Source organism: Oncorhynchus nerka, linkage group LG20 (assembly GCF_034236695.1).
Source record: "Oncorhynchus nerka isolate Pitt River linkage group LG20, Oner_Uvic_2.0, whole genome shotgun sequence".
NCBI classification, from domain to species: Eukaryota; Metazoa; Chordata; class Actinopteri; order Salmoniformes; family Salmonidae; genus Oncorhynchus; species Oncorhynchus nerka.
Genome location: NC_088415.1, coordinates 11,249,187 through 11,273,083, shown reverse-complemented (window position 1 = coordinate 11,273,083; position 23,897 = coordinate 11,249,187). Strand labels below are relative to the sequence as shown.

The following is a 23,897-nucleotide window of genomic DNA, read 5'->3' as shown; positions in this document are numbered from 1 at the left end:
TTGTGTGTGTACTGAGATGGTGTTTGAATGAAGGAGTGTGTGTACTGAGATGGTGTTTGAATGAAGGAGTGTGTGTACTGAGATGGTGTTTGAATGAGGGAGTGTGTGTACTGAGATGGTATTTGAATGAAGGAGTGTGTGTACTGAGATGGTGTTTGAATGAAGGAGTGTGTGTACTGAGATGGTGTTTGAATGAAGGAGTGTGTGTACTGAGATGGTGTTTGAATGAAGGAGTGTGTGTGCTGAGATGGTGTTTGAATGAGGGAGTGTGTGTACTGAGATGGTGTTTGAATGAGGGAGTGTGTGTACTGAGATGGTGTTTGAATGAGGGAGTGTGTGTACTGAGATGGTGTTTGAATGAGGGAGTGTGTGTACTGAGATGGTATTTGAATGAGGGAGTGTGTGTGTGTGCTGAGATGGTGTTTGAATGAGGGAGTATATGCTGAGATGGTGTTTGAATGAGGGAGTGTGTGTGTGTGCTGAGATGGTGTTTGAATGAGGGAGTGTGTACTGAGATGGTGTTTGAATGAAGGAGTGTTTGCTGAGATGGTGTTTGAATGAGGGAGTGTGTGTACTGAGATGGTGTTTGAATGAGGAGGAGTGTGCTGAGATGGTGTTTGAATGTGTTGAGATGGTGTTTGAATGAGGGAGTATGTTGAGATGGTGTTTGAATGAGGGGAGGAGATGGTGTTTGAATGTGTGTGTACTGAGATGGTGTTTGAATGAAGGGAGGGAGAGTGTTTGCTGAGATGGTGTTTGAATGAAGGAGGGACTGAGATGGTATTTGAATGTGTGTGCTGAGATGGTGTTTGAATGAGGAGTACTGAGATGGTGTTTGTGTGCTGAGATGGTGTTTGAATGAGGGAGTGTGTGTGTGCTGAGATGGTGTTTGAATGAGGGAGATGGTGTTTGTGTGTGTACTGAGATGGTGTTTGAATGAAGGAGTGTGTGTACTGAGATGGTGTTTGAATGAGGGAGTGTGTGTGCTGAGATGGTGTTTGAATGAGGAGTGGTGTACTGAGATGGTGTTTGAATGAAGGAGTGTGTGTACTGAGATGGTGTTTGAATGTGTGTACTGAGATGGTATTTGAATGAGGGAGTGTGTGTGCTGAGATGGTGTTTGAAAGGAAGGACTGAGATGGTGTTTGAATGTGTGTGTACTGAGATGGTGTTTGAATGAGGGAGTGTGTGTGTGTGTACTGAGATGGTGTTTGAATGAAGGAGTGTGTGTACTGTGTTGAGATGGTGTTTGAATGAGGGAGTGTGTGTGTGTGCTGAGATGGTGTTTGAATGAGGAGTGTGTGTGTGTTTGCTGAGATGGTATTTGAATGAGGGAGTGTGTGTGCTGAGATGGTGTTTGAATGAGGGTGTGTGTGTGTTGAGATGGTATTTGAATGAGGGAGTATGTTGAGATGGTATTTGAATGAGGGAGTGTGTGTGTTGAGATGGTGTTTGAATGAGGGGGAGAGTGTGTACTGAGATGGTGTTTGAATGAGGGAGGAGAGTGTGTGCTGAGATGGTGTTGAATGAATGAGGAGGGAGTGTGTGTACTGAGATGGTATTTGAATGAGGAGTGTGTGTGCTGAGATGGTGTTTGAATGAAGGAGTGTGTGTGTTGAGATGGTATTTGAATGAGGAGAGTGTGTGTGTGTGTTGAGATGGTGTTTGAATGAGGGAGTGTGTGTGCTGAGATGGTGTTTGAATGAGGGAGTGTGTGTGTGCTGAGATGGTGTTTGAATGAGGGAGTGTGTGTGTGTGTGCTGAGATGGTGTTTGAATGAAGGGAGTGTGTGTACTGAGATGGTGTTTGAATGAGGGAGTGTGTGTGTGTGCTGAGATGGTGTTTGAATGAGGGAGTGTGTGTGTGTGTGCTGAGATGGTGTTTGAATGAGGGAGTGTGTGTGTGTGTGCTGAGATGGTGTTTGAATGAGGGAGGGAGTGTGTGTTGAGATTGTGTTTGAATGAGGGAGTGTGTGTACGTGTCTTTGGTATGCGTGGCATTTAGCCGTTCACTTTGAACATGCAGCATTAGCACTAGTCTGATGGCCCGTGACTGCTCTCTCTCCAGATGGGCGCCAGTGGGACTGTCATCTGCATGAGGAGATTGAGGGCTCCTGCAGCAAAGTACAGTACAAAGAGAAGAGTGGCTTCCTCCTGCTGGTTATGCACAAGAAGATCCCCTTCCACTCCTGGCCTTCCCTTATGGTGAGTCTGCCAACTGGCCTCCCTGCTGTCATTTAGCATGTGTTTCTCTCATGGAATACCATCACTGGCCTCCCTGCTGTCATTTAGCATGTGTTTCTCTCATGGAATACCATCACTGGCCTCCCTGCTGTCATTTAGCATGTGTTTCTCTCATGGAATACCATCACTGGCCTCCCTGCTGTCATTTAGCATGTGTTTATCTCATGGAATACCATCACTGGCCTCCCTGCTGTCATTTAGCATGTGTTTATCTCATGGAATACCATCACTGGCCTCCCTGCTGTCATTTAGCATGTGTTTCTCTCATGGAATACCATCACTGGCCTCCCTGCTGTCATTTAGCATGTGTTTCTCTCATGGAATACCATCACTGGCCTCCCTGCTGTCATTTAGCATGTGTTTCATTTCTCATGGAATACCATCACTGGCCTCCCTGCTGTCATTTAGCATGTGTTTCTCTCATGGAATACCATCACTGGCCTCCCTGCTGTCATTTAGCATGTGTTTCTCTCATGGAATACCATCACTGGCCTCCCTGCTGTCATTTAGCATGTGTTTCTCTCATGGAATACCATCACTGGCCTCCCTGCTGTCATTTAGCATGTGCCTTTCATTTCATGTTTCTCTCATGGAATACCATCACTGGCCTCCCTGCTGTCATTTAGCATGTGTTTCTCTCATGGAATACCATCACTGGCCTCCCTGCTGTCATTTAGCATGTGTTTCTCTCATGGAATACCATCACTGGCCTCCCTGCTGTCATTTAGCATGTGTTTCTCTCATGGAATACCATCACTGGCCTCCCTGCTGTCATTTAGCATGTGTTTCTCTCATGGAATACCATCACTGGCCTCCCTGCTGTCATTTAGCATGTGTTTCTCTCATGGAATACCATCACTGGCCTCCCTGCTGTCATTTAGCATGTGTTTCTCATGAAATACCATCAACTACCATCATGTGACTATTGCCTATCTCTTGCGAAGGTTTTAACCACAATTCGTAAAAGAAATACATACAAAAAAAACATTTTGTCTCATCTCTCCTCCCTGCAGCAAAATAAGAAGGAGAAGCAGCCTGTGAAAGTGGAGGCCAAGAACGGTAAAGACCAGAAACAGTCGCCTCTGGTAAAGCCTGAGAAGTCTGTCCCGGAGACGACAGACATGGCTGAACTGTCCACCCAGACGTCTGCGCCACCGGCACAGTGTGAACAAAGGCGTGGCAAAGCAGAGCGAGGTGTCAAACGCATCATGAACTACAAACCAGCCGACAGGCTAGAGTCTGTGGTGAAGGCTGGAGGAGAGGGGCAGACCAAGCCGGTCAGTGTCAGTAAAGGGGACCTGCCTCAGGAGCCCAGTGCCAAGCGCCCCGTCCATCCCCCTATGGTCTCCAAGGACCCCACCTCAAAGATGCCCAGGGATACACACTCCAAGTCCACAGCCAATGGGAAACCACACAGCCCCACTGGCCGGGATCTCCAGACGTCTACAGCTGGTGACAATCGAGCTGAGCTGCTAGGCAATGGCCATGAGGGTACAACACCTGAGGTAGCCGTCAGCCACACGCAGCAGGAGTTGAAAGTTCAGGTGAGTCCCGGTGTCTCTAGACTCTACCATCTCACCAGGCACTGAGTACTGTGTGGGTTCAAATATGTGTGTGTGAAATTCTGCTGCTCTGGATCTGATTGTAAAGCCCATTTATTGTTTTAGACGGAGGACAAGAAGGCCCCAGAGTCTGATTTCAAGGCTGGTGCAGAAGAGGTAATCATACCGGTAGCCACTGTGTCCAGTGCTGAGATCAGCCCCAAGGCTGGAGCCTCCACCAACAGAACAGAGAGGCCAGGGGAGGCCGAGAGGCCAGGGGAGGCCGAGAGGCCAGGGGAGGCCGAGAGGCCAGGGGAGGCCGAGAGGACTGATTCTGAGACGCTAGTGAGACAGCCTCCGAATGAGGCTGACCAGGCCACTGAGTCTCTAACACTAACCAATCGTTCAGGATCAGGGAATCCTGTGACTGCAACAGACACCGAGCAGGCTGAGTCCTCCAGCAGCAGCAGCAGCACTCAGGAGGAGAAGAGGGACCGATCTAAGGAGGAACCTCTGGAGATGAAGCAGGAGGAAGGTCAGTGGACGTCTCAAAGGGACGCTGAAATGTTATTTCTGTCACGGTGAGCCCATGGTCTGCAGACAGTGACCTGAAACGTTGCACTGTGGTTATCTTTTAGCAGTTCCAGAGCCAATGGTGAACCTGAAGTTGTTGAAGAACGACTCGTACGAGAAAGGGACAGACCTGATGGTGGTCAACGTGTACATGAAGGGTATCTTCAGAGAGACAGCCAGGGTGATCTTCAGAGAACAGGACTTCACACTCATCTTCCAGACCAGGTAACTTGGTCCTTGTGACCTTTCACCTTGGTGACCTTAGTGGATCTTAATTGGATTTTAGTGGTGTTTCCAGTTTATTGAACTTTCTTCCCGTTCAAACAGCGATGTAAATTTCTTGCGTCTTCATGCGGACTGCGGAGCGAACACCGTCTTTAAGTGGCAAGTCAAACTCCGGTAAGACTTTCAAGTCCAGTTTGGTCTGTGACTTTTTTGTTTGGTGTTTCTATACACATGTGTACAGATGTCCTTTTTGGTTCTCATTGAGACGGTGAGTCTGACAAGCTGGGGATCCTCTGTTACAGGAACCTCATCCAGCCTGAGCAGTCCACGTATGCCTTCACCCCGTCCCGTTTAGACATCACCCTGAAGAAGAGGCACAGCCAACGCTGGGGGGGCCTGGAGGCCCCTGCTACACAAGGTCTTCCTGCTGCCTGGCTTCTACTGCACACGTTATAGACGTCTGTTACACTAGCTGTCACACAGTTTGAAATATACCAGCCCCGTATAAATATTACACACACAATGGCTCCCACATGTGTTTACTGACTGTCTTTTTATATCGCTGTTTGAGGAGCACATTGATGTGTTTCACTTTGAACCAATTGACTGTAACCTACTGGCTGTAGGTCTAACCAGTGTCCTAGGACATCATTAGAGGCTGTCCTAATGTTAATTGGGGCGGCAGGGTAGCCTAGTGGTTAGAGCATTGGACTAGTAACCGAAAGGTTGCAAGTTCAAATCCCCGAGCTGACAAGGTACAAAATCTGTTGTTCTGCCCCTGAACAGGCAGTTAACCCACTGTTCCCAGGCCGTCATTGAAAATAAGAATTTGTTCTTAACTGACTTGCCTGGTTAAATAAAGGTAAAAACAAAAAAAACTCAAATTACTTTGGAGGGTTGACACTGCGGGAGGGTTGACTTTAGGCTGTTCTGAGGGCGCGGTGTTTCAACTTTGATATCAGGAAGGTGGGGTCTTAATGTTTGGTATACTAATAAGGTGTTGGTGTTATGCGTGACTATAGTAGGCAGGCATGTTTGTAGGTGTTTCCATTCAAGGCAGCACTACGGACAGGTATCTGACCACTGAAACTAATCCAGTTACTCAGTATGCATGTCTGCTGTTCTCACAAGCCCGCGGGTCTCTGGGTGTCAGTGCAGAACAGTGCCCAGGTTATGTCCTTAACTTGTAAGGTAATATGCTTCTCTTGGTCCTGACAGTTGTTTGTCGTTGACCACAAGCTCCATCCTCCTCTGTTTAAGGTGCAGTGGGTGGCGCCAAGGTTGCTGTGCCCTCCGCACCGTCCTCTCAGGCCAGTCAGCCGGGCAGCAGCAAGCACTCCCTCTCTGCCAAGGAGGAGCCACCCTGGGTGGGGGAGGGGAAACCCAAGTCCCCTCGGACAGTGGACGGATGCCTGGACAGTGTGTCATCCCGCACCGTCTCAGACCATGTCCCCATCAAACAGGAGCCTGCAGTCACGGTGAGTTGGATGAGATGGTGAGAGAGGGAGGACTGACAGAGGATGAGATGGTGAGAGAGGGAGGACTGACGGAGGATGAGATGGTGAGAGAGGGAGGATGAGATGGTGAGAGAGAGAGAGGACTGACGGAGGATGAGATGGTGAGAGAGAGAGAGGACTGACGGAGGATGAGATGGTGAGAGAGAGAGAGGACTGACGGATGGTGAGAGAGAGAGAGGACTGACGGAGGATGAGATGGTGAGAGAGGGAGGACTGACAGAGGATGAGATGGTGAGAGAGGGAGGACTGACGGAGGATGAGATGGTGAGAGAGGGAGGATGAGATGGTGAGAGAGAGAGAGGACTGACGGAGGATGAGATGGTGAGAGAGAGAGAGGACTGACGGAGGATGATGGTGAGAGAGAGAGAGGACTGACGGAGGACGAGATGGTGAGAGAGGGAGTACTGACGGAGGATGAGATGGTGAGAGAGGGAGGACTGACGGAGGATGAGATGGTGAGAGAGGGAGGACTGACTGAGGATGAGATGGTGAGAGAGGGAGGACTGACTGAGGATGAGATGGTGAGAGAGAGAGGACTGACGGAGGATGAGATGGTGAGAGAGAGAGAGGACTGACGGAGGATGATGGTGAGAGAGGACTGACGGAGGATGAGATGGTGAGAGAGAGAGGACTGACGGATGGAGAGAGAGAGAGGACTGACGGAGGATGAGATGGTGAGAGAGGAGGACTGACTGAGGATGAGATGGTGAGAGAGAGAGGACTGACGGAGGACGAGATGGTGAGAGAGGGAGTACTGACGGAGGATGAGATGGTGAGAGAGGGAGGACTGACGGAGGATGAGATGGTGAGAGAGGGAGGACTGACTGAGGATGAGATGGTGAGAGAGGGAGGACTGACTGAGGATGAGATGGTGAGAGAGAGAGGACTGACGGAGGATGAGATGGTGAGAGAGAGAGAGGACTGACGGAGGATGATGGTGAGAGAGGACTGACGGAGGATGAGATGGTGAGAGAGAGAGAGGACTGACGGATGGTGAGAGAGAGAGAGGACTGACGGAGGATGAGATGGTGAGAGAGGGAGGACTGACTGAGGATGAGATGGTGAGAGAGGGAGGACTGACTGAGGATGAGATGGTGAGAGAGAGAGGACTGACGGAGGATGAGATGGTGAGAGAGAGAGAGGACTGACGGAGGATGATGGTGAGAGAGAGAGAGGACTGACGGAGGATGAGATGGTGAGAGAGAGAGAGGACTGACGGATGGTGAGAGAGAGAGAGGACTGACGGAGGATGAGATGGTGAGAGAGGGAGGACTGACTGAGGATGAGATGGTGAGAGAGGGAGGACTGACGGAGGATGAGATGGTGAGAGAGAGAGGACTGACGGAGGATGAGATGGTGAGAGAGGGAGGACTGACGGAGGATGATGGTGAGAGAGAGGACTGACGGAGGATGAGATGGTGAGAGAGGGAGGACTGACGGAGGATGAGATGGTGAGAGAGGGAGGACTGACGGAGGATGGGATGGTGAGAGAGGGAGGACTGACGGAGGATGGGATGGTGAGAGAGGGAGGACTGGCGGAGGATGAGATGGTGAGAGAGAGAGAGGACTGACGGAGGACGAGATGGTGAGAGAGGGAGGACTGACGGAGGATGGGATGGTGAGAGAGGGAGGACTGACTGAGGATGGGATGGTGAGAGAGGGAGGATGAGATGGTGAGAGAGAGAGAGGACTGACTGAGGATGAGATGGAAAAGGCCCAAAAAGGGAAACTGTATGAAGTGATTTAGGACGAGGAGTAGGGGACTGGAAAATGAGTAGGGGGAAAGGGAATCCGATTTCTTTATCATTTCATTATCCTATGAGCCTCGGGTTGGTATTTTTCCTAGCCACTGGGCTTCTGTATTGCTTGCTCTTTGGGGTTTTAGGCTGGGGTATCAGTAAAGAACTGTTGATGTAAAAGAGGTCTTTATAAAGTTGATGGTATTTCATCCCTTTATTTCTGTCTCAGCCCAAGCCCACCTGTATGGTCCAGCCCATGACCCACGCACCTCCTGCCGGCAGCCAGCACAGCCAGCGCAGCGTTGAGGAGGAAGAGGAGGAGGAGGAGAAGGTGTGTCTGCCAGGCTTCACAGGCCTGGTCAACCTGGGCAACACATGCTTTATGAACAGTGTCATCCAGTCTCTTTCCAACACCCGGGAACTCAGGGACTACTTTCATGGTCAGTGAGCTCCTCTAATCTTCCTTCTTCTGTCATTCTTTCATTTAACTTGAAGTTTTTTACATTCCTTTATGAAATGTGTCTGATGTAAATATATATGTAAAAAATAAAATGTTACATTGCAGGGAATAAAATATTTTCTTATATATATATATATACATATAATAAAATATTTTATTCCCTGCAATGTAACATTTTATTTTTTACATACATATTTACATCAGACACATTTCATAAAGGATATATAATATATATATATAAAAGTTTCAACATGCAAGTCATTGTATTAATCTTCAGTGAGTGTAGATATTAAACCATTAACGGTGTTCTCTCACCCTCTGTGTAGACCGGGCGTTTGAGAATGAGATCAACTGTAATAACCCGTTGGGGACAGGTGGTCGGCTGGCCATCGGGTTCGCTGTGCTGCTCCGGGCTTTGTGGAAGGGTACCCACCATGCCTTTCAGCCCTCTAAGTTAAAGGTGACACTCCACTGTCCTGAGTCCCATCTTTAACTCCCTCCTGTTATTTAATAATATATAATATATGACATTTAGCAGATGCTATAACCCAAATAGCCTTAGTCTTTATTCTCCAGGCGATCATATCCAGTAAGATGTGGTGTCTTTATTCTCCAGGCGATCATATCCAGTAAGATGTGGTGTCTTTATTCTCCAGGCGATCGTATCCAGTAAGATGTGGTGTCTTTATTCTCCAGGCGATCATATCCAGTAAGATGTGGTGTTTTTATTCTCCAGGCGATCGTGGCCAGTAAGGCCAGTCAGTTTACAGGCTATGCCCAGCACGATGCCCAGGAGTTCATGGCCTTCCTCCTGGATGGTCTCCACGAGGACCTGAACCGCATCCAGAACAAGCCCTACACAGAGACCGTGGACTCAGACGGACGGCTGGACGAGGTGGGTGAAATAAAGGTTTGAGCAGCACCATAAACAATCACATTTATTTTATAAGGCCCCTTTGTGACATCTAAAAAGGTGCTTTACACATACCCAGCAGGCTAAAACTCCAAATGGCAATCAATGCAGAGACAGTCATACTTCTAACCACACTCACTGTTTCCATTCAGTTCAGTTGTCTTGGAAAATGACATGGTGTATCTGTTTTAAAAGGTGGTGGCAGATGAGGCGTGGCAGAGGCACAAGATGAGAAACGACTCGTTCATCGTAGACCTCTTCCAGGGCCAGTACAAATCCAAGCTCGTCTGCCCAGTGTGCTCCAAGGTAAGACACAAACAGCGGAATTATTTCAACACAATTAAGCAACACTCCACTGTCTGAATATATCTGGGTGTTCATGTTGAACTGTGTTTTGTATTGAGTCTCAATGGGGTTTTTTCTAGTCTTGGAATGTATCAGTCAAACTCACAGGGATAATACCATAGTTACGGCTATCCACTGCTGAACACAGACCCTGACTGTTGTTTTAGGCATGTCTGCCCCTTAGGCATCATGCGTTTAACCCCCTAATGTCGAAGTCCGCGTGGAAATCTAATTAGCATAATTAAAAAAAAAATATCCCCATAGAAATCTGTCAGTTTAAGCTAGAGAGATGTTTTTTTGCATTGGATGCGTCTCAATCCGCGTATCTTGTAATTCTGCATCTGCGATGAAAGGTTACAGAGCTAGAGCGGTGTTTGTCAGACCGTGAGACATCACGAAAACCGGTCGTCTGTCATTTCCGAACAGGTTGTTCTACACACTAATATGGAAAGGTGAGACTCTCATGAACGCGATGGTGTTCTCTGTTTTGCTCTACAACCCCCCCACAAACATCTTTGGACTCCTCTGAAGTCAGTACAGGCTCTACACCCCCCACAAACATCTTTGGACTCCTCTGAAGTCAGTACAGACCATTAGCCAACTTCTGTCTGTTGCGTCCAAACAGTTTGTTCTACACACTAATATGGAAAGGTGAGACTCTCATGAACATTACATGTTGGTTGTTATCCTCTAGGATGCCCGCAGGCTTCACAAAACTAGTCTGAAGATCCCCTGGTACCAGTTGAAAAACATGACTGGGAAGTACAGTACCAGTCAGAAGTTTGGACACGTGGACTCATTCCAGGGATTTTCTTTATTTTTACTATTTTATACATTGTAGAATAATAGGGAAGACATCAAAAGTATTTAATAACACATATGGAATCATGTTGTAACCAAAAAAAAGTGTTAAACAAATCAAAATATAGTTTATATTTGAGATTCTTCGAAGTAGCCAACGTTTGCCTTAAAGACAGCTTTGCACTCTCTCAACCAGCTTCACCTGGATTGTTTTTCCAACAATCTTAAAGGAGTTCCCACATAACCTGAGCACTTGTTGGCTGTCAGAACCAACTTCCTTTTGATATTTTTGGTGGATATTTTCTTCTGTTGTTCCATGTAGTGTATCTGTTATTACATTTTTATTTTACTAGGCTAGTCAGTTAAGAACAAATTCTTATTTACAATGACGGCCTAGGAACAGTGGGTTAACTGCCTTGTTCAGGGGCAACCTTTTGGTTATAGGCCCAACGCTCTAACCACTTGGCTACCTGCTGCCCTGGCATGTGCTTGTATGGGCCAACAACAGTAAGACAAAAAAAAGAATTATACTTCAATGGGAACTCAAAATTAAAAATCAAATAGCTAAATGATCCTTGGTGTATGACCTTCTTAAAACAATTCCATATAGCTTAGTAGAACCCCCCCCCCGGCTTAGACTCTAATGGGTTAATATGATGAAGATGATTAGAGACTCAGGCCTGGCTGTCGAGCTGCAATGGAGGAAAACCTAATTCAATAATGGATGAACATGGACCCGTCAGAGTTGGACTAGTAGCGGATCGTATTGGGTGGCTTGCTATGTCGGAGTGGAACTAACTCATTTCTTGATGTTTGTCTGTTTGAATGTTTTGAAAAGTTCAAATGTCCTTCTCTCTCTCCAGGTTTCCATAACCTTTGACCCCTTCCTATACCTTCCCGTGCCCCTGCCCCAGAAGCAGAAGGTCCTCACAGTGTTCTACTTTGCTAAAGAGCCTCACAAGAAACCCATGAAGGTAAGAGGACGTATCATTCAAATAGCAGATGGCTTCTGTTTATTATTTTTTGATTTGAACGATTTTATTTGACTAAGTCTGCTTCCTCTGATTTGTGTCAGTTCCTGGTGAGTGTGAGTAAAGAGAACTCGAGCACAGCCGAGGTCCTGGAGTCCATCTCTCGGAGTGTGAGGATCAAGGCAGAGAACCTGAGATTGGCTGAGGTAGTGAAGAGTCGTTTCCATCGGATCTTCCTCCCATCCAACTCCCTGGACACGGTCTCCTCCTCAGACATGCTCTTCTGCTTCGAAGTGCTGTCTAAGGAGCTGGCCAAGGAGAGGGTGGTGGTGCTCCGAGTCCAGCAGGTAAACATCCAGCAGCCTCTCTTGCCGTCCTATTCGAACCTTAGGGAACTATAACACAAGTCCCTAGTGTGTTTCCTCTGTCTCTGTGTTCAGCGTCTCTGTGTTCCTCTGTCTCCCCCCCCCCCCCCCCCGTCCAGAGGCCTCAGGTCCCCAGTATTCCCATCTCGAAGTGTGCTGCCTGCCTGAAGCCTCCTCTCTCGGATGAAGAGAAACTGAAGCGATGCACCCGCTGCTACCGCGTGGGTTACTGCAACCAGTGAGTCAATAGCTCACTAACTGTTTGCTGTCTGGCACTAATGACACGGAGGCAATTGAATGAGTTAATCTCCCAATAATAACAGAACTATTTCCTGTTCTCCTAAATTATTCAGGAATAGAAAAAATATATTAGTTTAGTTTTTAATCCAATCTAACTTTTTTTCAGGGTTTGCCAGAAAAAACATTGGTCCAGCCACAAGGTTCTGTGTGGGCCCAACATAGAGAACGTGGGACTTCCCTTCCTGGTCAGCGTCCCTGAGTCCAGACTCACCTATGCCCGGCTGTCCCAGCTGCTGGAAGGATACTCAAGGTACCATTGGGATGTTGATGGATGGATATGAATGCTGCTCTTTAGATATCAGTACAACTTTGCTGATTTAACATTGTTGGACTGTCACTGATTTACTATTTGGTCTCTCCTCTCCCCCCCATCTCTCTGTGTAGGTATTCAGTGAACGTGTTCCAGCCTCCCTTCCAGTCTGGCAGGACGTCTCCAGAGGTCACCCAGTGCCTGGCTGACCTTCCCCCTCCAGCAGAGACCCCTGAAAGTGTGGGGCCAGGGGATACGGCCAGGGGCGGTGGGGCAGGGGACTCTGAGCAGGAGGGCTCATCTCTGGTTCCTGAGGCTCCACTAGAGACAGCCCAGGCCTCAGCACATCCAGCCGGAGACCCAGACGCCCTCTCCACCCACACCACAGACTCAGGTTTCATTGAGGCCTCCTCTGACTCCCAGGGAGAGAAGGAGACCTCCTGTGAGAAGGCTGTCAGACCAGAAGGTAAATGCAAGCATCTTCTAAAATTGACATATCAATAGTATTGTTTTGACTTTTTTCATTACATTTCTCAACTGGTTTATATAGACAAATCGTTTTGTTTTACCTTACACTATGTTTACAAAAGTATCTATGGTATGTGGACACTCCTTCAAACGAGTGGATTTGGCTATTTTATCCACACCTGTTGCTGACAGGTGTAAAATCGAGCACACCGCCATGCAATCTCCATAGACAAACAGTACGAATAGCCTTACTGAAGAGAGCAGCGACTTTCAACGTGGCACTGTCATAGGATGCCACCTTTTCCAATAAGTCAGTTTGTCAAATTTCTCCCCTGGTCAAATGTAAGTGCTGTTATTGTGAAGTGGAAACATCTAGGAGCAACAACGGCTCAGCCATGAAGTGGTAGGCCGCACAAGCTCACAGAACGGGAGTGCCGAGTGCTAAAGTGTGTAGCGTGTAAATAAATCGTCTGTCCTCGGTTGCAACGGCAGCACAAGAGCTGTTCGTCAGGAGCTTCATGGAATGGGTTTCCATGGCCAAGCAGCAGCACACAAGCCTAAGATCACCATTCGCAATGCGAAGCGTCGGACGGAGTGGTATAAAGTTTGCCGCAGTTGGACTCTGGAGCAGTGGAAATGCGTTCTCTGGAGTGATGAACCACGCTTCACCACCTGGCAGTCCGATGGACAAATCTAGGCACAAAGCGAGGTCCATACAGAAATAGTTTGTCGAGATCAAAGTGGAAGAACTTAACTGGCCTACACAGAGCCCTGATCTCAACCCCATCGAACACCTTTGGGATGAATTGGAACACCAACTGTAAGCCAGGCCTAATCGCCCAACATCAGTGCCCAACCTCTCTAACACTCTTGTGGCTGAATGGAAGCAAGTTCCTGCATCTATGTTCCAACATCTAGTGGAAAGCCTTCCCTGGAGAGTGGAGGCTGTTATAGCAGCAAAGGGGGAACCAACTCCATATTAATGCCCATGATTTTGGAATGAGATGTTCGACAAGCAGGTGTCCACATACTTTTGGTTATTTACAAGCATTTCGCTACACTCGCAATAACATCTGCTAACCATGTGTATGTGACCAATTAAGATTTATTTAGTAGATGTCTTTCCCTGTGGATCACGCTGTGTTTTGAGGCTGTGTTTTGAGGCTGTGTTTTGAGGCTGTGTTTTGAGGCTGTGTTTTGAGGCTGTGTTTTGTGTCTAGCTGCTGTGACCGGCTACCAGCAACCATCAGAGTCTGCGTCCAGCCACACCTCTCAGTTCTACATCACCGTCCTCCACTCCAACAGCAAGGAGCAGATACTGGAGGAAAAGGGTCAGGGCCTAATCTCAAACCTGCCCCTCACACCTAGTCCTAGTGTTAAGACAAAGCTTAAACTCAAACATCTGCTGCCCTGTATCATTCAACATTGAACTCCTTTACGATATGTGTTCTAGAATGTCTTCCTGTTGTTTTGTCGCGTTTCCCCTTTACCCTAGAAGAGGCCGTTCTGGACCTCCCTGAGGACTCCAGCCTGGAGCTGGTGTGGAAGAACAACGAGCGTCTCAAGGAGTACGTCCTGGTTCGATCCAAGGAGCTGGAATTTGAAGAGGACCCTGGGTCGGTCAACGAGACAGCCAGGGCTGGACACTTCACCCTGGAGCAGTGCCTCAACCTCTTCACTAGGCCTGAGGTGCTGGCACCAGAGGAGGCATGGTAGGAACAACACCACTGATCAATGTAGCCTTCAACATACACTAACATGCAGACATACTCAAACAAATGTAGCCCTACAGTCCCACAATGCCGTGGACTAACACCCGTACTGCACAGTTAACATTCAGACAGTCCTCTTACTGATTTAGGTGGTGTTTTGATGGATTTACAAACCTAACAAACTCTCTTTCTCTCTGTCCCTATCCTTCCCCCCCCTCTCTGCCTCACTCTGCCTCACTCTGCCTCTCGCCTCTGCCTCGCCTCTGCCTCTCGCCTCTGCCTCTCGCCTCTGCCTCTCGCCTCTGCCTCTCGCCTCTGCCTCTCGCCTCTGCCTCTCGCCTCTGCCTCTCGCCTCTGCCTCTCGCCTCTGCCTCACTCTGCCTCTCTCTCTCGCCTCTGCCTCTCTCTCTCGCCTCTGCCTCTCTCTCTCGCCTCTGCCTCTCTCTCTCGCCTCTGCCTCTCTCTCTCTCTCGCCTCTGCCTCTCTCTCTCTCTCGCCTCTGCCTCTCTCTCGCCTCTGCCTCTCTCTCCTGCCTCTCTCTCTCTCGCCTCTGCTCTCTCTCTCTCTCGCCTCTGCCTCTCTCTCGCCTCTGCCTCTCTCTCTCTCTCGCCTCTGCCTCTCTCTCTCTCGCCTCTGCCTGCCTCTGCCTCTCTCTCTCTCTCTCGCCTCTGCCTCTCTCTCTCTCTCGCCTCTGCCTCTCTCTCTCTCGCCTCTGCCACTGCCTCACCCTGCCTCTCTCTCTGCCTCTGCCTCTCTCTCTCGCCTCTGCCTCTCTCTCTCGCCTCTGCCTCTCTCTCTCGCCTCTGCCTCTCTCTCTCTCTCGCCTCTGCCTCTCTCTCGCCTCTGCCTCTCTCTCTCTCTCGCCTCTGCCTCTCTCTCTCGCCTCTGCCTCTCTCTCTCTCTCGCCTCTGCCTCTCTCTCTCTCTCGCCTCTGCCTCTCTCTCTCTCTCGCCTCTGCCTCTCTCTCTCTCTCTCGCCTCTGCCTCTCTCTCTCGCCTCTGCCTCTCTCTCTCGCCTCTGCCTCTCTCTCTCGCCTCTGCCTCTCTCTCTCGCCTCTGCCTCTCGCCTCTGCCTCTCGCCTCTGCCTCACCCTGCCTCTCTCTCTCGCCTCTGCCTCTCTCTCTCGCCTCTGCCTCTCTCTCTCGCCTCTCTCTCGCCTCTGCCTCTCTCTCTCTCGCCTCTGCCTCTCTCTCTCTCGCCTCTGCCTCTCTCTCTCTCGCCTCTGCCTCTCTCTCTCTCGCCTCTGCCTCTCTCTCTCGCCTCTGCCTCTCTCTCTCTTGCCTCTGCCTCTCTCTCTCTCGCCTCTGCCTCTCTCTCTCTCGCCTCTGCCTCTCTCTCGCCTCTGCCTCTCTCTCTCGCCTCTGCCTCTCTCTCTCGCCTCTGCCTCTCTCTCTCGCCTCTGCCTCTCTCTCTCTCTCTCTCTCTCGCCTCTGCCTCTCTCTCGCCTCTGCCTCTCTCTCTCTCTCTCGCCTCTGCCTCTCTCTCTCTCTCTCGCCTCTGCCTCTCTCTCTCTCGCCTCTGCCTCTCTCTCTCTCTCTCTCTCTCGCCTCTGCCTCTCTCTCTCTCTCTCTCTCGCCTCTGCCTCTCTCTCTCTCTCTCGCCTCTGCCTCTCTCTCTCTCTCGCCTCTGCCTCTCTCTCTCTCTCTCGCCTCTGCCTCTCTCTCTCTCTCGCCTCTCTTGCTCGCTCAGGTACTGTCCAAAGTGCCAGCAGCACAGAGAGGCCTCCAAGCAGCTGCTGCTATGGCGTCTGCCCAACGTCCTCATCATCCAGCTCAAACGCTTCTCCTTCCGCAGCTTCATCTGGAGGGACAAGATCAACGACATGGTCGACTTCCCCGTCAGGTACAGTTAAAGTCGGAAGTTTACAAACACCTTAGCCAAATACATTTAAACTCAATTTTTCACAATTCTGACATTTAATCCTAGCAAATCTTTCCTGTTTTAGGTTGGTTTGGATCATCAGAATAATAGTAGAATGATTTATTTCAGCTTTTATTTCTTTCTTTCATCACATTCCCAGTGGGCCAGAAGTTTACATACACTCAATTAGTATTTGGTAGCATTGCCTTTAAATTCTTTAACTTGGGTCAAAAGTGTCAGGTAGCCTTCCACAAGCTTCCCACAATAAGTTGGGTGGATTTTGTCCCATTCCTCCTGGCAGAGCTGGTGTAACTGAGTCAGGTTTGTAGGCCTCCTTGCTCGCACACACCTTTTCAGTTCTGCCCACAAATGTTCTATAGGATTGAGGTCAGGGCTTTGTGATGGCCACTCCAATACCTTGACTTTGTTGTCCTTAAGCCATTTTGCCACAACTTTGGAAGTATGCGTGGGGTCATTGTCCATTTGGAGGACCCATTTGTGACCAAGATTTTACTTCCTGACTGATGTCTTGAGATGTTGCTTCAATATATCCACATAATTTTCCTCCCTCATGGCGCCATCTATTTTGTGAAGTGCACCAGTCCCTCCTGCAGCAAAGCACCCTCACAATATGATGCTGCCATCCCCGTGCTTCACGTTTGGGATGGTGTTCTTCGGCTTGCAAGCATCCCCCTTTTTCCTCCAAACATAATGGTGGTCATTATGGCCAAACAGTCCTATTGTTGTTTCATTAGAACAGAGGACATTTCTCCAAAAAGTATGATCTTTGTCCCCATGTGCAGTTGCAAACCGTGGTCTGTTTTTTTTGTGGCGGTTTTGGAGCAGTGGCTTCTTCCTTGCTGAGCGGCCTTTCAGGTTATGTTGATATAGGACTCGTTTTACTGTGGATATAGATACTTTTGTACATGTTTCCTCCAGCATCTTCACAAGGTCCTTTGCTGCTGTTCTGGGATTGATTTGCACTTTTCGCACCAACATACGTTCATCTGTAGCGGTATGGCGGTTGCATAGTCACATGGTGTTTATACTTGCATACTATTGTTTGTTCATATGAACGTGGCACCTTCAGGCGTTTGGAATTTGCTCCAAAGGATGAACCAGACTTGTGGTCTACAATTATTTTTCTGAGGTCTTGGCTGATTTATTTTGAATTTCCCATGATGTCAAGCAAAGAGGCACTGAGTTTGAAGATAGGCCTTGAAATACATCCACAGGTACACCTCCAATTGACTCAAATGATGTCAATTAGCCTATCAGAAGCTTCTAAAGTTATGACATAATTTTCTGAAATTTTCCAAGCTGTTTAAAGGCACAGTCAACTTAGTGTATGTAAACTTCTGACCCACTGGAATTGTGATACAGTGAATTATAAGTGAAATAATCTGTTTGTAAACAATTGTTAGAAAAATTACTTGTCATGCACAACTTGCCACAACTATAGTTTGTTAACAAGACAATTGTGGAGTGGTTGAAAAACGAGTTTTAATGACTCAAACCTAAGTGCATTTAAACTTCTGACTTCAACTGTAAATAACATATTATAAACACAACTTCTTATATTATTCCCTTAATCACACTGACCCTGCACTCAATCACTTGAGGGTGAATTCACTCAAACTTGTAGTTTTAAATATTTATACAAACACAGATTTACATTTTGTTTTCTTGTCTTTCAGGAACCTGGACCTCAGTAAGTTCTGTATTGGTCAGAAGGACGACATGCAGCAGCCGCCCATCTATGACCTCTATGCAGTCATCAATCACTACGGGGGCATGATCGGAGGTCACTACACTGCCTACGCACGCCTGCCCAGCGCCCAGAACAGCCAGCGCAGTGATGTTGGTGAGTGACTGTTTGACTGAAGTAGGCTATACTGTATTTTCGTCAACTCTACTGAATTTTCGTCGACTCTACTGTATTTTCGTCGACTCTACTGGATTTTAGTAGGCTCTACTGGATTTTAGTAGGCTCTACTGGATTTTAGTAGGCTCTACTGGATTTTAGTAGGCTCTACTGTATTTTAGTAGACGCTACTGTATTTTAGTAGGCTCTACTGGATTTTAGTAGGCTATACTGGATTTTAGTAGGCTATACTGGATTTTAGTAGGCTATACTGGATTTTAGTAGGCTATACTGGATTTTAGTAGGCTCTACTGGATTTTAGTAGGCTCTACTGTATTTTAGTAGGCTCTACTGGATTTTAGTAGGCTATACTGGATTTTAGTAGACGCTACTGGATTTTAGTAGACGCTACTGTATTTTAGTAGGCTATACTGGATTTTAGTAGGCTATACTGGATTTTAGTAGGCTATACTGTATTTTAGTAGGCTATACTGTATTTTAGTAGGCTATACTGTACTTTGTGACCATGGCAAGCTGGTTTAACATGTTATATTCTGTTCATACTGTTAAAATGATCTCACCTGCCGTCCTCACCTCTACTCTTCCTCCACCCTCCACCTCCCCACTCCTCTTCCTTCCTCCTCTTCCTCCTCCCCCTATTCTCTCCTACACCTTCCCCCTCCTCCTCTCCCTCACCTTCCACCTCCCCCTCTCCCTCACCTTCCACCTCCCCTTCCTACACGACCCCCCCACCCCCAGGCTGGCGTCTTTTTGATGACAGTACGGTGACGATGGTGGAGGAGAGCCAGGTGGTGACACGCTATGCCTACGTGCTGTTCTACCGCCGCCGCAACTCCCCTGTGGAACGACCACCTCGCTTACTGGGGGCCGAGTCCCCCACCTCTGCAGGAGCCAGCGCCAGCCAGGTGAGGGCGCCATTCTCTACCTCTGAGAGTATCCCTTAGGGAAGTACCAGTATCCATTACATGGTAGTAGAAAAACTCCTCGAGGTATAGTGCATTATGAGGGATTCAATTAAACTCGGCCCAACATCACTCGTTTGAGGTAGATTTAAATTTCCTGAGATTATATTTTCACCACATGAGTGAGATGTATCACTGTGTTCATTCATCTAGTCTTCTTCGTGCAGTGATATTTAGTTGGTTGCTTGTGGTGCTTTTAGAGAAATGAGAAATGATCTCAGTTGTCATTGACAGAGTAATGTGTTTTCTGCTTCTTAAGCTGTGATGAGAGAAAGACGATGGATCTAATCTAACTGTTTCAAGGCCCTTGGTTTGTTCATCAAGAGTTGCTAGTTTCTAAATTGAATAGCGGCTTTGGAGAAAAGCTGTGCACACTTGTTTCAACTTATTATCCTGAAGTGCCAGACATTGGCTTTCTCTTGTCCCCTTTATCTGATCTGTTTTGGCATCTCAGCAGCATAGTTTTCTGTCCAAATGCTGAAAACAAAGTGAATTGCCTCAGAATTAATAAGGGCTGTATGTATTCACAAACTTTGTGGAAGCTATTTAATGCCTCTGAAAATGATTAGATGTATGGTGCATTTTTATTGTACTCTGATTTAATTTATCTACAAAAAAATATCTTTGATTTAATGTATCTATTAGTTAACTGTTGAAAAGAAAGATGTGATAGTTTGTCTATCCATGTGTTTTCTGAGAGACACCCCTCACATCGCTCTGAGCTGTCCTCATGCTGTTCCTTGAAAGAGTCTGGCTTGTCCTTGACCCTGTGGCCTGTGACACCGTTAATATATTAGACAGAGTGGAGTGGAAGGGGAGTGGTTTGCTGGAGTTCTAGCTGTGGTGAGGTGGCGTTGCTTTAGGAAGAACCAAGCCTTTCCCTGAAGCTGACACAGGTTTCCGCCATCGCAGGCATCTCTGATATGGCAGGAACTGGAGCAGGAAGAGGAGGGTGTTGAAGAGGGCCCCCGGGGCCTGTTCCGTCCCAGGCTGGGGAGGAGAAGAGCAGCCAGGAGGGAGGATGGGGTGGAGGGGCAGGTGTGGCGGCTGCTGTGCCAAAGGATCCCGCATTATTCCGATGACGACTGTGTCCGATATTTTGTCCTGGGTACCTTGGCTGCTCTACTAGCGTTGTTAGTGAACCTACTCTACAGAGCCAACTGGGGCTAAGTGGCCAGTATCACACCCCACACATACACGCATGTATGCTAAAGCAATAAGGCACGAGAGGGTGTGGTATATATGGCCAATATATCACGGCTAAGGGATGTTCTTATGCACGACACAACGCAGAGTTCCTGGACCACAGCCCTTAGCCGTGGTATATTGGCCATATACCACAAACCACCGAGGCACCTTATTGCTGTTATAAACTGGTTACTGAAGTAATTAGAGCAGTAAGAATACATGTTTTGTCATACCCGTGGTATATGGTCTGATATACCACAGCTGTCAGCCAATCAGCATTCAGGGCTCGAGCCAACCAGTTTATAAATAGGCTTATATACAAAAAAATGTAAAGTCTAATGAAATATCCATTGTAGATGGCCTATAAATCAATATGCTGCTGAACACATTCAAAATGTTAACTAAATTATACACTGCATATCTGTTAATCAAGTCCAATAGCATCTACTAGTAACTTGGCTCAGCCTTCTTTACTGCAGTCCATAACGTATGTCCCTATAAGATACGTTACATTCTAGTTCAAACCTACTTCAGCCTTTTATGTGTCCATGCCAAGTGTCTCTCTCTCTCTCATGTAGGTTTTCAGTACAACAATCTGAAATGCGTGTTTCGTAATGGTTAGTCCTATGTTTTTGCACAAGAGATGCTGCTGAGAGGACTTGAACTAGGGTATAGGGTTTAAGTCCTACTGTGATAGTGTTGAGTGGGTGAGGGAATAAGATATTGTAATCCTTTAGCTCCATCACAGGGTGGTATGATGGGCTCCGCGACTTGCTTTTTGCAGTCATGACTTTGTACTGTAACCTGAAGACGGCTAAAATGTGTGTTTTGCTTTAATGAATACAGTGTTTTAGACTCACTGTAAGCTAGTATGTGCCTTCTGCTTGTTTGTCACATTGCTGATTTATTTTTGATTTTATGTTGTCCACTAGGGTTGGGCTCAATTCGAAATGGAGGCTGTTAATTCAGGAAGTGATTTGAATTTAAAATTCAGACATGTATTTTTATTTTATTTTTCGAAATAGATCACTTTTACTTTTCAGTTGATTGAGAAGTCATTGAAAATAAATGAATTTTTTTTTCTTCAGATTATTGCATTGTAGGTTTTGTTTACTTCCTTCCTGTTTACTTCCTGAATTGTGACTCTGCCTTATGTTCGAATTGAGCCCAACCCTGCTGTTCATACGTTTTCCTTATCCTTGTCAGACTTCATGAAAGCCACTTGTTTAACCTTTTTTAAATGTGCTTCTTTTTTGGGGGGGGTGAAATAGCTAGATATGTCAGAGCTTTACGACTGTTTGTGCAAAATAATAAGTGCGCTGATGTACAGTATGAAGCTGAAGCTTAGTAGTGACGTCAACTCATTAGGTGGACGGTATCTACTTTCTATCAATGAAAATGATGATCTGTGTCGCTGCTATATGGACTAACCTTCTGTACCAGTGTTGTAGTAATATGTTCAAGTCTCAGGGATATCACACTGCACTCTGTCATGCCTCTCCAGCTGTAGATGGGCTTGGGGGCCAGGTATAATCACCATCTGCTTTCAATGCCCAGTATGTCTCAGTGGTTTGCCTCAGTGAAATGTCCACACAAGGAAATGTGAATTATAAAGGCTCCCTACAGATGGCAAAGATTCTCTATGGTTGTGGGTGTAAAGTGAAAGTTACTGATGTAAGGAAGTGTATATTTTATAGCAGAAATATTTACTAGATTGCTGTATAGAAATTGTACAATTTTAAATGTAATCTTAATAGTCGCTATTATTTAAAAAGAAAGTGGGACATTTCCTAGCAATAATGTGTACAGGTCCTTCCATCTTAATGCTGCCCCAATAAACCAACACTTGTACTACTTTTCAAAATAAAATGTCAACCTTTATGCTGTCTTAATGAATATTATTTTTAGTAAACAAACATGGAAATCGTCCATCCAATTGGAACTGGGTTTTGTTAGTGGCTGCAAGGAATATGTCCGTCAGTCCAGTGCGTTATGCTTTTGGATGGGTATCAGATGGGTCTGGGCTTCCTGAAAGGGAACTGGTCCACAGAAAAGCATGATTTGTAACACTGGTTTATTTTACAGGCCTCTGGCCAGGCACTCTTTGGGACTGACCTGGACCCTGAAGGACCCCCTCCGCTGAACCCAGAGGTGACCTCTGAGCTGTTTGGACACTCTGGCGAATGTGCTGCTCTGTCCTACAGTAACATGGAGGAGGTGGACTAAGGTGTGACTGAAGCTCCACCCATCTGGCATAAGGCTCCAGCTGTGGGCCAATGCCAGCAGCAACATTGGGAAATACACTCCTCAGTAAACAACACTAATAAACTGGACGTCTTCAAAGCGTCCCCTCAGTGGTGCTAAACATGTCAGAAGTGGATTTGTGGGGAAGGAAGGACCACTACATGTCACCACAGATGTGGACATACCAGCTCATGCTGTTTATGTAGTAATATTCATGCAACAAATTTATGCACACGTATGCGCACACACACACACACACAGCGTGTTTGCACATACAACAAAAGCCTCCACACACTCCTGTTTCCCCAGAGCCTCCGGGTTGCAGCCTGTTGTTGGCTGATGGAAGAGCCCACCTAGACAATGTTGGTGGCCATGCCGCTTATGACCCCGTTTTATCCCATGATAAATGGGTGTCTGGTTCAGAGGTCACAAAGGATGTGGCTAACATCAAACAACCCCCCCCCCCCCCCCACACACACACAGCCTGTTGGGATTGAGGGAAAATTGTGATATGAGAGGATTGGACGTGTGTGCGTGTGTAAGCATTTGAGTGTGGTTTTTCCCCGCTTCTCATCACGGTTTAGTCTGGTCTGTGTTGTGATTCTGTAAGCTGGGTACCGATATAGTGTAATGGGTGTAGAAGTTGTTTATTTTATGTTCATACAGAGGACAAAAAGTAACTGTCTTTCTGTTGACTATTTTCATAACACATCTGGATTTAGTTGCTTTGCTTTAGATTTTAAAACATTTTAAAAACTTTTACTTTGTAATTTATCCAATCCTGTGGATGTAATGTTTGGGAAGAAACTAACTTGATACACACTGAAATGTGCATGTAGATACACAGTAGCCGTACAATAGAATGCTGTTACCACTTCTGCTACATATCTTCATTTCTTTTTGAGTACTCTTGTACACCCCTCCCTTCATTTGTATTAGACTGCATATATAAAGTTGGGGGTTAATGAGAATGTGTATAAGATTATACATTGTTAATATAAATTAAACACTTTTTGAGAAGCGCTAACGGGTTATTTGAATACACACTCTGATTCAGTAGAAACTTGAATAAAGTTGCCTGGAAACTTTTTTTACCATTTTCTGTGTTTAAATTGTTGGTCCTCCAACCTGCACTTCTTTTACATGGCGCTTGTTACTGTATTTACTTTCAGACTCCACACATTACGCAGAGAGAAGAAGAAACGACGGTTTCAGAAAGTAAAATCAAACACTTTCTGTCAAGTTGGCAGAGTGATTGTATTTGTATGTTAACCAGTTGTACAAATTTAGAGCTACAAATCTACGATTGGTCAAAAGATTTACGAGGATCTCTGG

General features: G+C 46.9%; 1 protein-coding gene across 9 annotated transcripts in view; it reads left to right on the top strand.

The window, feature by feature from the left end:
- LOC115117903 (ubiquitin carboxyl-terminal hydrolase 19-like) overlaps positions 1-23,652 on the top strand; it is a 35,021-nt gene extending 11,369 nt beyond the window's left edge. Inside the window, exons 4-25 of one of the 9 annotated variants that reach the window (XM_065005222.1) lie at positions 2,068-2,204; positions 3,257-3,787; positions 3,911-4,319; positions 4,423-4,582; positions 4,685-4,756; positions 4,885-5,000; positions 5,849-6,060; positions 8,068-8,278; positions 8,625-8,758; positions 9,035-9,193; positions 9,407-9,517; positions 11,221-11,331; positions 11,433-11,675; positions 11,813-11,931; positions 12,100-12,243; positions 12,378-12,709; positions 13,932-14,042; positions 14,207-14,423; positions 16,113-16,265; positions 17,981-18,147; positions 18,907-19,073; positions 22,404-23,652. In XM_065005222.1, coding sequence (XP_064861294.1) covers positions 2,068-2,204; positions 3,257-3,787; positions 3,911-4,319; positions 4,423-4,582; positions 4,685-4,756; positions 4,885-5,000; positions 5,849-6,060; positions 8,068-8,278; positions 8,625-8,758; positions 9,035-9,193; positions 9,407-9,517; positions 11,221-11,331; positions 11,433-11,675; positions 11,813-11,931; positions 12,100-12,243; positions 12,378-12,709; positions 13,932-14,042; positions 14,207-14,423; positions 16,113-16,265; positions 17,981-18,147; positions 18,907-19,073; positions 22,404-22,544 — 4,157 coding nt within the window. In that variant the 3' untranslated portion in view covers positions 22,545-23,652. Of the gene's footprint in view, positions 1-2,067; positions 2,205-3,256; positions 3,788-3,910; positions 4,320-4,422; positions 4,583-4,684; positions 4,757-4,884; positions 5,001-5,842; positions 6,061-8,067; positions 8,279-8,624; positions 8,759-9,034; positions 9,209-9,406; positions 9,518-11,220; positions 11,332-11,432; positions 11,676-11,812; positions 11,932-12,099; positions 12,244-12,377; positions 12,710-13,931; positions 14,043-14,206; positions 14,424-16,112; positions 16,266-17,980; positions 18,148-18,906; positions 19,074-20,042; positions 22,200-22,403 lie in introns of those variants that run through there. The other 8 variants (XM_065005221.1, XM_065005215.1, XM_065005216.1 and 5 more) reach the window with 8 other exon arrangements.
- Positions 23,653-23,897: the final 245 nt, after the last annotated feature.